Source organism: Hordeum vulgare, chromosome 7H (assembly GCF_904849725.1).
Source record: "Hordeum vulgare subsp. vulgare chromosome 7H, MorexV3_pseudomolecules_assembly, whole genome shotgun sequence".
NCBI classification, from domain to species: domain Eukaryota; kingdom Viridiplantae; phylum Streptophyta; class Magnoliopsida; order Poales; family Poaceae; genus Hordeum; species Hordeum vulgare.
In genome coordinates this window covers 107667088-107683202 of record NC_058524.1, presented here as the reverse complement: position 1 = coordinate 107683202, position 16115 = coordinate 107667088, and the positions used below count along the sequence as shown (strand labels likewise).

Genomic DNA, 16115 nt, shown 5'->3' with positions numbered 1-16115 from the left:
CACCGCAATAAAATCTAATAGTGTTGGCTTTCTATGTTATGCCACGTTATCACTTTGTGACGCCTTGTACCAATGGTGGGTCCCACATATAAGTGTCATTCAAATTTTTTCCAATGCCACCAATATTATCTTAGTGAGGTCGTACCAAATATGCCAACGCCACTGTTATTTGGAAAATATAGCGGTGTCGTTGATTGAAAATAGGGCGTCATCAACTAAAGTTGTGGCTAGCCATTTCTCTACCAGTGAAGGTTTTCTAAAAGCAACCCCTCGAGAATGAAGCGATCCTGGGTGTCGTTGTTGTTGGCCCCCCTATTGAGGATCATACATTAGGATTTCATCTCAAAAAGCACGTCTGAGTAGACTCGAAAACAATGCCTTCAACCAGGATGCGATACGGAGACCCTACATTGCCATGACCAACCATCACTTGGCGGACACCGTCATCGACCATTGTCAAGGCAACATCCACCGACTCACGCCGCCGGTCTGTCTAGATCAAGCCGACAGCCGCCACTAAAGCCTGTTGTCTCTGCCGACACCAACCTCTCGGGCACACACCACCTTGATCACGTCCAAGTTGTCCATCACATAACTACACATGCAGTCGCCGCTTCCAGGTCCGGTGCGCCACCACGCAACAACCCCTGCCGCCAGTGCTGCTACTTCCACCACTACTTCTATCAAACTTTACCAAGAAGAAAAACAAAGGGAGCTCGCGCGATCAACAAACTTGCAATCGAACACCATCAACCTTGCTTGATAACACACAAACTATGAAAAAGATTTTCCCAAAGCAATCCCTTTAGGAATGAAGTGATCATAGGCGCCATCATCGCCGAGCCTAGCGCTGAAGATCATATATGAGGTTTTCATTCCGAAAAGTACGTATGAGTAGACTCGAAAACAATGCCTTCAACAAAGACAAGACGAGATACCCAAACATCACATTGCCAAGTGCAACCATAAAAAACGAGACATGTGATTTTCACACCCAAGGCCGAGACTCGTGCTTGAAGTTACCATGTGTTGCCCTTCATATTCAAAGTGTCTTTTTAGAGATAAATAAACACACCCTTTCATAACAAATATAAGGCGCAAAGATCCTAAAGAAATAAAGAAAAATAAAGTACAAAGGCTGAATGGAAAGACACACACTTCATCGACAATATAGCATGAGCATTGTAGGGAAATACTTTTGGCTCTCCGGTGTATATGCATGATATATGATTTTTTATGGCAATTACAAACAAGCCAACAACAGTTCAAACTTTTTTGAACAAACTTGACCTTATATTTGCCATAAAAAAGTTGTATCCATATAAAAAAGTTGTCAACATAAAAAATACTCTCTCCGATCCTAGGTAAAAATCTTTTTAGAAGTTTCGCTCAATTCCAGCTTCCCCACACTTTGCTTCGTATGTAGATAAAAATACTCCTTTCAATCCTAGATAAAAATCCATATAAAAAAGTTACCCTCATTTCGCTTCGTATGTAGTTCCTTTATGAAATCTTTAAAAATACTTATATTTAGAAACGGAGGGAGTAATTCCAATGCAAACTTTTTTTTATTGTAAGGCCAATACTTTTTTTTCGAAATCTTTACCTAATAATAAAGAGGCTATAACTTTCGTCGGAAAACCCACCGAGGTGATTTTACAAAAAAGCCCTTACTGTTTATGACATTAAACTCGTAGTATATATTAAATATTTTTTTAAATACTCATATCTTTTAAACCGTAACTCCAAATTTAACATATTATACATGGAATTTGATTATAAAAATATGTAGAATTTAGATATGATATTATTTTATCTGTTAAACATTTAATAAAAATACTATCTAGGGTGCAATCTTAATAAATAAGTTTCGTCTTTCTTTCATACCGGTACTCATCCGGGTTAGGGATGAACACGTCAACAAAATCAGGATTAGAGATGAAACCGAAGGTCACTTACTGATTCTTTGTACGCATTAAATCTACATGCAAGCCGTGTTAAAATAGAAGACTCGTGAAATTTTGAACTGCATTTTTGTAGGATAAGACCATCTTTATTTGTATCGTAACTATAAATTCTTAAATTATAGACATTTTTTATAAATTAAGAGCGTGTGCCGTATGGTATTTCTTTCTCCCGTTGCAACCCTTGACCCTTTTGCTAGTAAGTAATAACTTGTTTAAAGTGTTGATTCTGTTCTTTTTGGTGAGAGCATTGCAAACGATCCTTCCCTCTCTATAAATAGCACCGTGACCACCCTAATCTACCTCCATCAAAACAGAAAACAAGCCACTAATCGCTCTCAAAACCCCACACGCTTACACTAAAGATAATCCAAAAAGCCCCTCCCCTCCCCTCCCCTGCCCGAGTTTTTTTAAACGCGCCACTTAAGAGCAAGACAACCGCAACTACTAAAAGCGAGACACACACAGCACAGCACACGCACAGTGACGCGCAGGGGAAGAGGAGGAGCAAGCGCCGGAGCTCGCTCAGCTAGCTAGGGTTTCCCCCGATCCGGCGCGCGACAGGGAGCCCGCCGCCTGACGCGGGGGAGGCTCGCCGCCTGACGCGGCGGGGGCGAGGGCTCCCTCCGACCGGCGGACCCTGCATGCCGGGGCGGCCCGCCGGGGCTCAGATCTGAGATGGCCGACGGCGGCGAGGAGGGGAATGCGGCGGTGCCCAGGGGCTTCTCGCGGCGCAGGGGCGCGGTGCGGGCCAGCCTCGACGCCGACGAGCTCATGGCGCTCATGCACGGCTCGGATCCCGTCCGGGTCGAGCTCACCCGCCTCGAGAACGAGCTCAGGGGTGAGCCGCTGATCTGCTCCCGCTGTTTTTCAATGCGCCGGGGAAGGCTCTGACTGTTTTGCTGCTTTGTGCTGCTAGACAAGGAGCGGGAGCTCGGGGAGGCGCACACGGAGATACGCGCGCTGCGGCTGTCCGAGAGGGCGCGAGAGAAGGCCGTTGAGGAGGTAAATTGCCGATTGCTCTTGAGGTTTTGTGCTGCGGAGACGTGGCGTCTGCTATTTTGGGCTCGAATTGATGTTAGGGCTTGCGGGGAAGTGCCAAATTTGGTTAGGTTAGTTGTTCGAATTGGCATTTCGGCATGCCGATTTCATCGCTCTAGCCTCTTGTTGAGGTGTTGAGGTACCTTGTACCGTCATTGCGTTATGGTCCATTTCGTTCCACTGTATGCTAGATTATCAAACCAAAATCTTAGTTTGGCAACGATGAGTTTAGGTGTTCAACATCAAGGAAGTCGTTCTGCTAAGTGGGCACTTATGCTGTCAACTGTCGTATTGGAGGTGTTTCTGCTTCTAGTTTCTACAGCTATCTTTAATTTTGTTCTTAGCAATGGAGTATAGCTACTTGTTTTTCATGCTTCAATTTTTTTTTAGCTGTCCTGTTCCTAGTATTTTTCGAGGCTGTAATTGTGGTATTTCAGTGCTCAACTCTACCAAATTTTCACTACCACATTCTTATGCAATGCCAGAAGCACCTGTAGTAGAAAGGTAAAGATGTTCGTACTTTAGTGATCTAAACACTCTTATATTTCTTTACGGAGGGAGTATTTATTTAGAATGAGCACTTTAGTATGCTAGTTTCATGGCTGTTGCTGTGTGTGCTGAGGTTATACTTTGTGCTGTCATTGAATTCTGGTCCATTTCAATCTACTGCATGCTAGGTTATCAAACTAAATGTTTAGATTTGCAAGGACTGAATGGGTTTAGATGCTCAACAGCAATGAGAACATTCTGCTAACCGGGGACTTATTCTGCCAAACTGTTGTATAGGAGGTGTCTGGCTTTACTTTTCTTGTAACACAGGGGCTCTTGTTGTTGCCAACTCTTAGCATTGCCATGATTGGGTTACTATATGCTTATAGCTTACTTTCACCCTCTGTTATTCTTTGATCGATTTCTTTTTTTTGCGCCAAGAGTTAATTGGTCAAATATGGTAGCATGGCTTTTCATGAATTAAGTTCTTGAGTTGCACTTAATAATGCCGCTTTCTTCAACACTGTGGTTTCGGTACGTTCTGTGGTACATAGATAAGGTTGAGGAGCTTATGTAATCGTGCATTGGCATACTATATCCTGCTTTCATGTCAACAGACTTTGAAATGGAAAAAAAAGGACAGACCCAGTGCATAGAAGCTCCCACACAAGGTGGGGTCTGGGGAGCGATTACAGGAACCTAGTCTTACCCCTGCTACAGTGCAATGCAGAGAGGCTGGTTCGAACCCAGGACCTTTTGGCACAAGTGGGGAGTACTTCACACTGCGCCGTCAACAGACTTTGAAATACACAACAATATTTATGTTGTGCTATTGATTATTATTGTAATTTTTCTTGACCATTTGATGTTCGTAATGCACCAATGGCCCTTTTGTGTGAATTACTATCTATGATTGAATATTTTTTTTGGTGGACAATGAATTTTTAACTATAAATTGGTGTCGGATTATTTAATTTAAAAATGTTTGTGTTGGAGAATTCTATACAATATTGAATTTTACTTGTTTGTTATCATTATGGATTGAAACTTAGGGCTTGAAATCCTCTAACTAATGAACTATGAATTAAAAAAAATGGTTGAGTTTAAGTTGTTGGAGCTCATATTACACTGATCTTTTTTTTCCTGTTTCGTGTAAGTTCAAGTTACAACGCTGAATTACTTGTTGATACTTGTTATTTTATTATTAACCATAAACCTGATGACGATTACCTACTTTCTTGGATTAACATGATTGTAATCTTGTGCGGCAGCTTACAGATGAGCTGGAGAGGATGGACGAGAAGCTCAAGTTGACAGAATCTCACCTAGAAAACAAAGTACTGTCTTATGATTTATGTCTATCTATTGCTCTTCTCTGTCTTTGTGATTGTGCTTTAACATAGAGAATAAAACTTGTAGAATCTAGAAGTCAAGAAGATAAATGACGAGAAAAAGGCTGCAATGGCTGCTCAGTTTGCGGCAGAAGCTACTTTGCGAAGAGTGCATGCAGCTCAAAAAGACGATGACATGCCACCAATTGAAGCCATTCTTGCTCCACTAGAAGCTGAGCTAAAGCTATCTCGGCAAGAGGTTCTACTTTGTACTTCATATATCCCCCCTTCTATTTTTGTGTTTGTCATGAATTTATAATGTCGCCCTAATCACCCACAGTCTTCATCCTCCAATGTGCCTAGATGGTTACTCTCTATAAAAATAAGTGATGTTTTGGCATGGCTTCAGTGATTTTTTTAACTTTGACTGAGAATATCATTTTAATTATTCATATTGGAAATTTGAAAATCACGTGTAAATTGTCTCAAAAAATATTTCTAGAACACTAGTTTTCTTGTATTTTATACATATATTACAATAGAAGTCGGTGGTCAAAGTTACACCTCGAAGACCGTGTCAACGTTCAAAACGTCACTTATTTGTGATATAGAGGGAGTATCTAATTGCAACTTTCCAGTAGTCATGTATTCACTGTGAACAATGGAGATGATAAACTATGAAATTGACTTGGTTGATTTCAGATTGCAAAGCTCCAGGAGGATAATAGAGCCTTGGATCGACTAACAAAGCAAAAAGAGGCAGCACTACTGGAAGCAGAAAGGACTGTGCAAATAGCAATGGCAAAAGCTGCTATGGTTGATGACTTGCAAAACAAGAACCAAGATTTGATGAAGCAAATTGAGATTTGTCATGTATGTGGGTGCATGTAGTGTATTCTTGGTCATCTGGAGTAAATAATTTCCAACATAACAATGGAACTATGAAAATGCTTAATTGCTTACTTTATGCATTGCAGGAAGAAAATAAGATCTTGGACAAGTTGCATCGCCAAAAGGTTGCAGAAGTTGAAAAACTTAGTCAAACTGTGAGGGAGCTGGAAGAGTCTGTTCTTGCAGGTGGTGCAGCGGCCAATGCTGTTAGAGATTACCAGCGCAAAGTGCAGGAGATGAATGTAACGAACTACCCTTAAATTGTTGCCTTTGCCATAAGTATTAATTGGCTCATGCGCATTTATGTTCATGATTTTGTCAGGACGAAAGAAAAACACTTGACCGTGAACTTGCTCGTGCTAAAGTTACAGCAAATAGGGTTGCTGTTGTGGTTGCAAATGAGTGGAAAGATTCTAATGATAAAGTGATGCCAGTTAAACAGTGGCTTGAAGAGCGCAGATTCATGCAGGTGAGACTAGTAGGATTTACTTATGCCTTTCTGTTACCAATTTGCATTGCTTCTTAAATGCAGGCATATGTTTGTTCTTGGTAAAGTTAAACGTTTTTGCCTACTGGTTCTTTTTATCGAAATAATATGTGGCAATCTGTAATTACCTTCTATTTGTTGCTGCAGGGTGAAATGCAACAACTTCGTGATAAGCTTGCTGTTGCAGAACGAACAGCACGGTCTGAAGCTCAACTAAAGGTTTGCAAACCTTTCTGTTTTAATTCAGTTTGAGCTAAACCTTGTTAAGGGAATTGTTCAGACATGCTAAGCTTGTTAATTCTTCACAAACTCAGGAAAAATTCCAATTGCGCCTGAAAGTTTTGGAAGATGGACTGCGAGGGCCACCAAGTGGCTCTAGTCGACCGCCTACTGAAGGGAAGAGTTTCAGCAATGGTCCTTCCCGTCGGTTATCACTGGGTGGAGCAGATAATGTGTCTAAAGTGTCACCAAACGGCCTATTAACAAGGAGATCTCCATCTTTCCATTCAAGATCCTCTCTTTCTTCCAGCAGCAGCTTGATACTAAAACACGCTAAAGGAACCTCAAAATCATTTGATGGTGGAACTAGGTCACTAGACAGGGGAAAGGTCCATGGGAATGGATCACATTTACTTAACAAATCCACAGATGCAGTTAAAGATCGTGAGGCGGATGATGGTTGGAAAGGGACTGTGGATGAGGGAACTAATGGAAGCCCAAGTAGCAACGCAGATCAGAAAACTAATGAAACCACAAATAGCAATTCAATTGAAATGGTCTCCGGTTTCCTGTATAATATGTTGCAGAAGGAGGTGGTTTCTTTGAGGAAAGCATGCCACGAGAAAGATCAAAGTTTGAAGGACAAAGATGATGCCATTGAAGTATGCAACCATTTCTTACTTATGCAGTTTGTGTGGACGTCATGCGGTCATTATAAAGTTACTTATTATCTGCTTTTTTCCTGCAGATGTTAGCAAGGAAAGTTGATACCTTGACCAAAGCAATGGAAGTGGAGGCTAAAAAGATGAGGCGAGAGGTTGCTGCTATGGAGAAAGAAGTTGCAGCTATGCGTGTCGATAAGGACCAAGAAATCAAAGCCAGACGACTTGGTAATTCAAAAGGATCTGGGAGTTCTCAACTGCTTCCTGGAAGGTACATCTTTACAGATTCTTAAACGTTTTCAGGAACTTATTGTGATTGAAATAGACAAATAGTTCAGATGGCATTCGGATAATGATTTGCCATACCCAGAAGTAGTGAAAGCGTGATATTTTGAAGTATTTGACCATTACGTACGTGACATTCGTAGCAGTTGCTTAATAATGTTTCCATTACCCAGTGATCTTAGTTTTATTATGGTGCATCTCCATTTTTGTGTCCTTATTTGCTCTTAGAATAGTTGAGGTGCGATGAACTCCATCTACAACAAAAGCTTAGAATTGTTTTACCACATACCCCCTCTGTACCTAAATACTTGTTGTTAGGGAACACTAATACAAGTACCCCCAACTACAAGTATCGTGATACAGAGGGAGTAGTAATTTTGATACTGGAGAAAGCTCAGTCTAAACCTATGACCTCAACTGCTATGTGGTGAAACTGAAAAAGTTTAAGGAGACATTCTCTTTTACCACCCTCTTCCTGAAATTACATCATATAGTTATTTCCTCTAACCCACCGTGAATTTTGTTCCTTGTGTACAGAAGCGCACCACGAAGTGGGTTGGCACGCAACTTCCAATGACGGCGGCACTAACTCGAGGCGGCGTGTTATTCCATAGAGTCCATTTCGCTCTGTATTTGTTTCGTTCCATTACCTATTAGCTTTTGTGGTTGAGATCATAGCACAGATGGCCCTGTGATATCTTGGGAGTTGGGGAAAGGGTAGCAGGCTTGGATCTGACGTGATTGCTTCTCTGCCGTAGTGGAGGTGGCCCTGAGGCGAGGTCTAACCCCCTACGGCTCGCCCTCGTTGATGTGATTGCTTCTCTGCCGCAGTGGAGGTGACCCTGAGGCGAGGTCTAACCCCCTATGGCTCGCCCTCGTTTTGTCGTCGACACACCTGATGCTTCTGTATAGGCTGGGCGGTCTCCACGTCCTCTCCCATCTGTAATGTAGCTAGAGTGTTTGCTTGGTCCTGCTCCTGCATACCCCGTTGCCCAGGTTGTGAATATTGTTATTCTCACATGATTATTATTGGCTCTGCTCTATTCACCATGGTGTTTTAGTTGGAGATCCCATCACGATACTTTTCTTTAATTTACATTCCAGCCTGACAACCAGAAACAGAAATGTTGCCCATTGGATTTCCTTGGGCCTGATTCTCTGTACAATTTTTGAAAGAATGAGTGACAAAGTTATAGCAAGTCTGATACTGTACAGTCCTGGGAGCACCTTGTCAAGAAACTGGAGCCAGCAGTGAGAACTTGACATGCAGTGAGATCTTCCCTTTCTGGACATCAAGCTTTGCACCTGTGACCAGCCAGTAACCAGGGGCGTCCTGTGGCCCCATGGTGACCTGCGACGTGTCAACAAACTTGAGCAGCTTCTGCTCCCCGACGGGCACCGGCGGCCCTCCGGCGAACACGCCAGAGTCGACATTGACTCTCGCCGGCCCCTGCCGATCTCTCTCAGCGGCGCCTGAAGACGACGCCGCCGACGCAAATGACTTCGACAGGAAGCTCCCTTTGCCCGAAAGCCTCGCCGTGTTGTGCGCCCATTTCGACTGCACCACGGTGTACCCTACCAGCTCGGTGTACATGAGCCTGAGGTGCAGCACGGTGGTCGAGTCATGGGCCCTGACGTGCAGCTGCACGCCGGAGACGACGTACGCGGTCCGCCGGTGCGCGCTGCACCACTGGGGGTCGTACTTCACCGGCGCGGTGCAGACGTGGGCGAACATCCTCCGCTGGACCGGCTCGTGGTACCGCTCGTCGGAGATCGTCTCCGAGCCGCGCCATACCGGCGGCTTGTCGCGCCGTCCGTTGATGAACGACGGGCTGCTCGCCAGATGCTGCAGGTGGAGGCCTAGCCTGGTCATGACACGAAGATGTTCAGTCAACATTCCAACAGAAGAAGACTGAACGTGCTGCTAAAAGAATGCTGCAGCAAACTGCAGACAGCACAGGTACCTGTTGTTTTTCTTGCCCTCTAGATGCAGCCTCATCCCGGTCACTGGCAAGTTTGGAATGATAACCTGCATTTAGTTGAGTGAGCATGCATCTCTGTTGGATTGCAGATGGTTTTTTTATTTTTTTGAAAAGGGGAAATTGCAGATGGTTTTAAGCGAAGGGGAATGATTGCTTGCCTGGTTTGAGTTGACATGGAGCTTTGATCCCACAAGGCTGAAGTGCAAGGCTTGGCTCGCGCCCTGGCGGTTCGAACACAGAGCGAGGGGTAGGTCACTGAGCACAGGGGCCCACAATCTGTGGTGCTGGAAGTCGAGGAAGTACCTCAAATCTTCTACCGGAGGTTTGTCTGTTGAAGATCAGTGACATACTTAATCATTTTTAAGTGCGGATCATGACTAACCAAAATGTGTGTTAGTGGAGGTCTTACATCTCAGGTAGAGGTTTATGGCATGGGAGAGGAAGCCCAAGCCTGGCACTCCCTTGAGAAGGGATGTCAGGGGAACAAGCTTGAAGCCGATGGCGTCGGGCTTTGCCGGCACGGTGAGCAGCCACTCGGCGTGGCTCCTCGCCGCCGTGTCCCCTCCCCTCTTGGAGTATATCACCGTCACACCCTGCATCAGTAGAAAATCAGCAAAGAAGACCTGCTTCATGACTGTTGATAAGTCGCAACTTGGAAGAGTAGTAGTAGAACCTCCTTGCATGCGACTTGACTGGTCATTCCTTCAACCCTCGGCTGTGTTAACTGGCCATCAAATACGTTGAAGGCCCCAGGGACCTGCTGCAGTCATAATCATGGATAATCTTCTTTTAAGCACATTTCACTTGAGGTGATCATAGTCTCAGTTTGGGACGGTCAGAAAATCAACAAAATTTCTTCACCTTGGTCTTGTTATTATCTCTGGACTTGGAGTGTGAAGCAGGCATGGGGCATGTCCCGGTGAAGAGCTGGTCGCCTAGCTTCTCCAGGTGCTCCTTGATCTCGGACTCCGGCAGCGGCGACGACCTGTCCTGCTTCACGTAGACCACGTCCTGGCCGCCCATGCTCACCCCGACGACGATGTGCGTCCCGTACTTGTCGATGAAACTGCTCACAAATTCAGAGAGAGTGGGATATTAGTTTTCATGCAGGGCAGTTGAGAGTTTGAATCTGCATCCTGACTCCTGAGTCCTGAACTACAAGACAACAAATCATGCTCAGAGTTCAGACTACTATTAGGCCCCACAAAAGTTGTGAAAGGTAATTCTAGACCTTGAACAAGTCAAGTCAAGTCCTGCAATGATTTTCCACCGCGCACGCCTGCGATCTTTCACACCACATGGGCACGAGTGTCGTGGGCGGTCTTGCACTATCCTGGCAAGGACGAGGAGGTCACCGTCCACTATTGATCACCTCGTCAACTTGCATGATTCGTTCCTAAGTACGGTCAATCAGGAGCTGCTCATGTGTGTGCAGTGTAGACTGTAGAGTACAGTACCTTGCAATGGCTGCCGGGTCCCAGGTGGCGGGCACGTCGGCGACGACGCGCTCGGCGAGCGCGAGCGGCCGGCAGTCGAGGCGGAGGTCGAGGAGGGAGATGAAGTAGCCGTCGAGCGCCAGGCACTTGGTGCTGGAGGCGTCCTGCGCCCAGGAGCCGCCGTCCAGGCCGAAGCACGCGTTGAAGAGCCCCGACGGGATCTTCCCCGCCACCGAGCTCCGGCCGTTGAACAGCTCAGTCATCTGCATGCACGCACTCGCGTGGTCAAGACCCGATCCACAGCCACGAACGCGCTCTTTAGTTCCGTGTAAAATTCAAAGTCTATAACGGTTTTAGCAGAATAAATAACGTCATTTGGCGGCTCAGTTTTAGCTTATTTTCAGGCTGTCCCTATTTGCCTATTTGCCATTGTCTGTTATTTTAAACCTCGGTAGAATTCTCTCCTAACTAGCAACTGTTCTATCGGTTGGCTTGGTCAAGAGCTCCATGATTCAAGACAACTATCTAAAGAAAGTCAATTTACAAGATAATGTAATTCGTCATGCTGCTCCGATTAGTTTGATGAGAAAGTTTGACCTGGGGGGAGGAGTTGAGTACTTGGGTGGGATTGCGAGGGTACTGGATTGGAATGATGAATGAATTGTTTTGGTCATTTAGTTTCATGCCTTGACTAGTTGATTTTTAGTATTTCTTCCTTTTAAAATCTCAGATTTGTCATTCTGACATTTTTTTTGGGTGGATATAATTAGGTCTAACAGCTGAACATAGCTCAACAAATCCCACTTGCATATTGAATCATTTTAGGCAGAATCTTTCTCCCCTAACTCTTAAGGCATCAGTAGAAAATTTAGAGGACCTCTCAAGAAAAAAGGAGAAGAAGAGGAAAGGTGCAGTTGAGCAGCTAACAAACCTTGTTGAACTCGAGGACGTCGGACCTGATCCTGATCCGGTTGCCCTTGCCGCACATGACGTCCGACGGCACGTCCGGCACCGCACCGATCCCGGGCACGGAGACGGCCGCGGCCGCCTTCCCGCCGCTCCTGGCGACGAGGCATCCTTCCGCAGCCTTGCAGTGCTTCAGCCGGAGGTCGCCCGCCATGTCGACCCCCGTGCCGAGGCAGCTCACCGCCCTCGCCACCGCTGCCGCCATCTCCTCGCTGCCACCGCCGGTCACCTGCCTGGCCCTGGCCATTGCTCGTCCCACCATGAACCGATCAACAAACCTTGCTACTAGGTGCACAGTGAAAATGGACCGGATCAATCGAAGGAGGTTTCTCAAGACGTCAAACGCATGTGATGTATCCAACTGTCCGTCTCTCGTGGCTTGGCTCGTGCTGCCTGGAAACGGCCAGAGATTGCGATGGTCGATTTGGAGCTGCCGATGCATAATTGGCACTTGTTGTCTCAGCGCATATATATATAGAGAGAGGAGGAAGTGACGGGAGGGGGGGAGGGGGAAGGGGGGCGGCGGCATGGTCATGGCTGCTATTTTTCGTCTCCTTTTTCTTTGCCTTCTTCTTGAATTGAACACCTTTTAATTACTTGCTCATTTCTGTGCCTTCCTGGTGACAGAGACCTGGTTCCCACATGAAATTCCCTAAGATGACTGTTTCAATTCCATAGAGTGACTAGTGGTGGATACCTACTCGTCGCCACATGAAATTCCCTAAGCTGTCACTAGTGGGGACGGGGCCTTTAGCCCCGGCCCGTAAGGGGCTTTAGTCCCGGTTCACCAACCGGGACTAAAGGGGCGGGACTAAAGGCCTAACCTTTTCGTCCCGGTCCTGTTACAAGCCGGGACTAAAGGTGCTCCACGTGGGCGCCTCGTAGCGCCCCAGGGGCAGGCCCTTTAGTCCCAGTTCGTTACAAGGACCGCGACTAAAGATTTTCAGATTTTGCTTATTTTTGGTTTTTTTGAATGAAATTATTTTTGGGTTTTAGGGTTTTAGGGTTTAGGTGTTCGGGAGATTAACGTGATGCCTCGTTTGGTGTTCGGAAATTAGTTTTCATATAATTTAAATAGAAATAATTATGCATATATATAAGATTAACTTATCTTACAAGCGAGCATATATATATATACAATTACATGGAGATCTGAATTATCGGGACTAGAGCCCGTCTATTCGATTACATGGACGAACATCAGTAATGGCCCCTAGCTACACTAAATCGTCCTTTGTCATCTATAGCTTCCGTCCTCAGAAAGGTCGCAAGCTCCTCTACAACAGCAATCGCGCGTTGCTCTGGTAGGACCTTCGTCGTCATGGCCGTGTGCTATATAAGAAGAGGAGATGAATATGAATATCAATCATGATAACAAAGAATGACGGGTAAAAATAGAGGTGTGAATGTTCATTGCTTACGTCGAATCTGTGATCCTTGTGCTCAGAGGTAAACGTGCGAATGGTCTCGCAAACATAGTATCCGCATAGATGCGTTCCCCGTGGCTGTTGGTCGCACTTTACGAGAATAGAATATATATAATCAAAATAATAATCTAGCATCATAAATGTATTGAAAATTAATAGAAGTATATCCTACTACTACTTACCTAAGCCGCTCTAAAGGTGAGCTTCTCATGAAAGTTACCGGGAGTCACGCACTTGAACCGCTTCCAAACCCTGCCCGACAAGGATAATGATTTGCTAAGTTTTTCATTAATTGATATATCAGAAAATCATCGAAAGAGACCGATAGAGCGCAAGAATGATTAAAATTACCCTTGGAGCATGTCCTGCAGGCTTTGGAACTGTTCCAAGGGTCTTGATAATGGGTCGAAGGCATCAACTCTTCCCTTATCAATTTGAATGTCCAACAGAATCCAATGGAAGCTGCACACACACACACACACAGATATATATATATATGTGTGTGTGTGTGTGTGTGTGTGTGTGAGTAACTTATCAATTACACTTATAAGTGAATGGACACAACAGAGTAAAGACCCTCACCTGAAGTTGTATGGAAACAGTATGTGGTCACAGAAATTTTGATCTATTAGAAATCTTAGAAGGTTTTCCTCCGTCTCCTTAGGATAATTAGTTAGCGTCGCTATATGTATTTTATCTGGGTCAATAAACCCAATATTTAGGATGCTCTTACTTTTACAATCCAGAATCTTCATTCTGCATAATAGAGTACAAGTTATATATAGACAATGAATTGAAATAACTAAACAAGTTATATGTAGACAACGAATTGAAAAACTTACAGACAATAGCAACTCATAAGCGATTTGTCGAGGGCGTCGCCATTGTACATCTGGAAGAGTTCATCAAAGTCGATATGGATTTGTTCGGGGCGGCTGTAGTACTCCTGTGGGACACTCAGCACGATCATCGTTCTCCCATTCTTTGATTCACTTAAGTACCATTGATGCAAGTAACGCATATTTGTTGGGAGATCATCTTTGCTGACCAAAGGCTCACCCATGACAAACTGTGGCTTAGGGGCTACCACAGCCTTGGGTATCTTGTCGTCTTGGGAAGACAACAATTCTTCAACCGAGACACCACATGCAGCCGCCAACTCCTTTGCACTTTCTAAAGCTAGCCCATGCACCGGAGGGGGAACATTCTCGGTTGACACCTTGAGGGGTGGGATCGACTGTTTGGCCTGTTGTCCAAGTTGAGGAACGTCTGATTTTTTCTTGCTTGTAGTTGAACTTGATTTGCTCCCACTTGCACTTGCACGTGATTTTTTCTCTTCTTCTTGTAACCCTAAACTAGTTTTTTCTCTTCTTCTATTTCTCCTCTTCTTCTACTTCTTCTTCTACTTCTACTTCTCCTCTTCTTCTACTACTTCTCCTCTCCTCTTCTTCTATTTTTCCTCTTCTTCTCCTCTCCTCCTCTTCTTATTCTCCTTTTTCTTCTTTTCTTCTCCTCCTCTTCTTCTTCTCCTTTTTCTTCCTTTCTTCTCCTTTTTCTTCCTTTCTTCTCCTTTTTCTTCTTTTCTTCTCCTTTTTCTTCCTTTCTTCTCCTTTTTCTTCGTTTCTTCTCCTTTTTCTTCCTTTCTTCTCCTTTTTCTTCTTTTCTTCTCCTTTTTCTTCTTTGCTTCTCCTTTTTCTTCTTTGCTTGTGCTGGCCGGAGTGTTGGGGAGGAGGGGGCATGGGGCTTACCGGCCGGAGGTGTCGACGGCGCGCGGCGAGGAGGACCGCGGTGCGTGGCGAGGAGGGCGGCGCGCGGCGAGGAGGACGGCGGCGGCGAGCAGGACAGCAGGCGGCGGCGAGCAGGACGGCGGGCAGCCTGACGGCGTCGTCGAGTTCGTCGCTTGCCGCGTTGGGCAGGAGAACGAGAGGAAGAAGAAGAGAAATGGACGATTTGGGTTCGAAATTTTCTAACTCCCGCTTATACAGGTGGATCTTTAGTCCCGGGTGGAGCCATGACCCGGGACTAAAGACCCCTTTAGTCCCGGGTGGAGCCACGACCCGGGACTAAAGGCCCTTTTTCGGGCAGACCAAAAGGCGGGAAGCAGGGGCCTTTAGTCCCGGGGCGTGGCAAGAACCGGGACTAAAGGGGGTCTTTAGACCCGGGTGGAGCCACGACCCGGGACTAAAGGCCCTTTTTCGGCAGACCAGAAGGCGGGAAGCAGTGGCCTTTAGTCCCGGGGCGTGGCAAGAACCGGGACTAGAGTTTTGCCTATATAGACCCTCGCCCCTGCCCGCCATATCCCCTGTTTTTTGGTTGTTGAAGTGTGACCATGCCATGCTCTTGCCACTCTAGTTCATGCACATGACGTGTTCGATGAAATGCCCGAGCCACTCTACTTAAGCTTTCTCCTCTCCAAGCTCGACCTCCAAGCTCCATTTTCCTTAATATTTGTCTAGGTTTGGCCGTGCATCAACTACGAGCACCACCGTGGTGAGCCTCTTGTTCTTATCTTCTTTTTAAAATCAAAAAAATCTTACTTGTATGATTTAGATACATACTTGTATAAATTACTCACTTTCATTATTTTTTGTTATTATATAGTGCGATGGTTTTGGTATCCGCCTCCGTCGGCCCTCGTCCTGTCTATGATTCGGATGTGGTATATATTATCTTTTATAACTATTTGTTTTATTTAGTGTTTATGACAATTATGACGACCAATGTGACATATATTTTTTTAATCTAGGAGGTATGTGAACCGGAAATTCCAACCCACATAAAAATTCTTGTCGAGAAGTTAAATTTGGTTGAAAAATAAAACAAATACTTGAAGAAAAAATTGAAAATAATTAAGGATAAGAATATGGAACTGGAGTTGCATGTCGCCGATGTCATCGATGATCGCAAGATGAAGATCGATGCGATGCGGTTGAAG

At 45.1% G+C, this 16115-nt stretch overlaps 2 protein-coding genes across 2 annotated transcripts; one reads left to right on the top strand and one right to left on the bottom strand.

Moving 5' to 3' along the window:
* The first annotated feature begins 2627 nt into the window (after positions 1-2627).
* On the top strand, positions 2628-8412 carry LOC123407116 (microtubule-associated protein 70-3). The gene is made up of 11 exons (XM_045100171.1): positions 2628-2805; positions 2884-2969; positions 4766-4831; positions 4914-5084; positions 5528-5698; positions 5803-5958; positions 6039-6185; positions 6351-6422; positions 6518-7084; positions 7171-7355; positions 7907-8412. The coding sequence occupies exons 1-11, from the start codon at positions 2643-2645 to the stop codon at positions 7944-7946; spliced, it is 1824 nt and encodes a 607-aa protein (XP_044956106.1). The 5' UTR covers positions 2628-2642; the 3' UTR covers positions 7947-8412.
* LOC123407117 (MACPF domain-containing protein At1g14780-like) lies at positions 8338-12177 on the bottom strand. The gene is made up of 8 exons (XM_045100172.1): positions 11719-12177; positions 10809-11050; positions 10213-10417; positions 10025-10108; positions 9761-9944; positions 9510-9679; positions 9334-9398; positions 8338-9234 (listed from the first exon to the last, which is right to left on the bottom strand). The coding sequence occupies exons 1-8, from the start codon at positions 12013-12015 to the stop codon at positions 8601-8603; spliced, it is 1881 nt and encodes a 626-aa protein (XP_044956107.1). The 5' UTR covers positions 12016-12177; the 3' UTR covers positions 8338-8600.
* Positions 12178-16115: the final 3938 nt, after the last annotated feature.

What these genes read in the sequence shown, in the direction of transcription:
- LOC123407116 (XM_045100171.1), top strand. Translation starts at nt 2,643, where the DNA reads ATGGCCGACGGCGGCGAGGAGGGGAATGCGGCGGTGCCCAGGGGCTTC. An exon ending in TAAAGCTATCTCGGCAAGAG is followed by an intron (nt 5,085 to 5,527) that starts GTTCTACTTTGT and finishes GGTTGATTTCAG; the next exon opens with ATTGCAAAGCTCCAGGAGGA. An exon ending in GGTCTGAAGCTCAACTAAAG is followed by an intron (nt 6,423 to 6,517) that starts GTTTGCAAACCT and finishes TCACAAACTCAG; the next exon opens with GAAAAATTCCAATTGCGCCT.
- LOC123407117 (XM_045100172.1), bottom strand. Translation starts at nt 12,015, where the DNA reads ATGGTGGGACGAGCAATGGCCAGGGCCAGGCAGGTGACCGGCGGTGGC. An exon ending in GTCAAGTCGCATGCAAGGAG is followed by an intron (nt 9,945 to 10,024) that starts GTTCTACTACTA and finishes CTACTGATGCAG; the next exon opens with GGTGTGACGGTGATATACTC. An exon ending in CATAAACCTCTACCTGAGAT is followed by an intron (nt 9,680 to 9,760) that starts GTAAGACCTCCA and finishes GATCTTCAACAG; the next exon opens with ACAAACCTCCGGTAGAAGAT.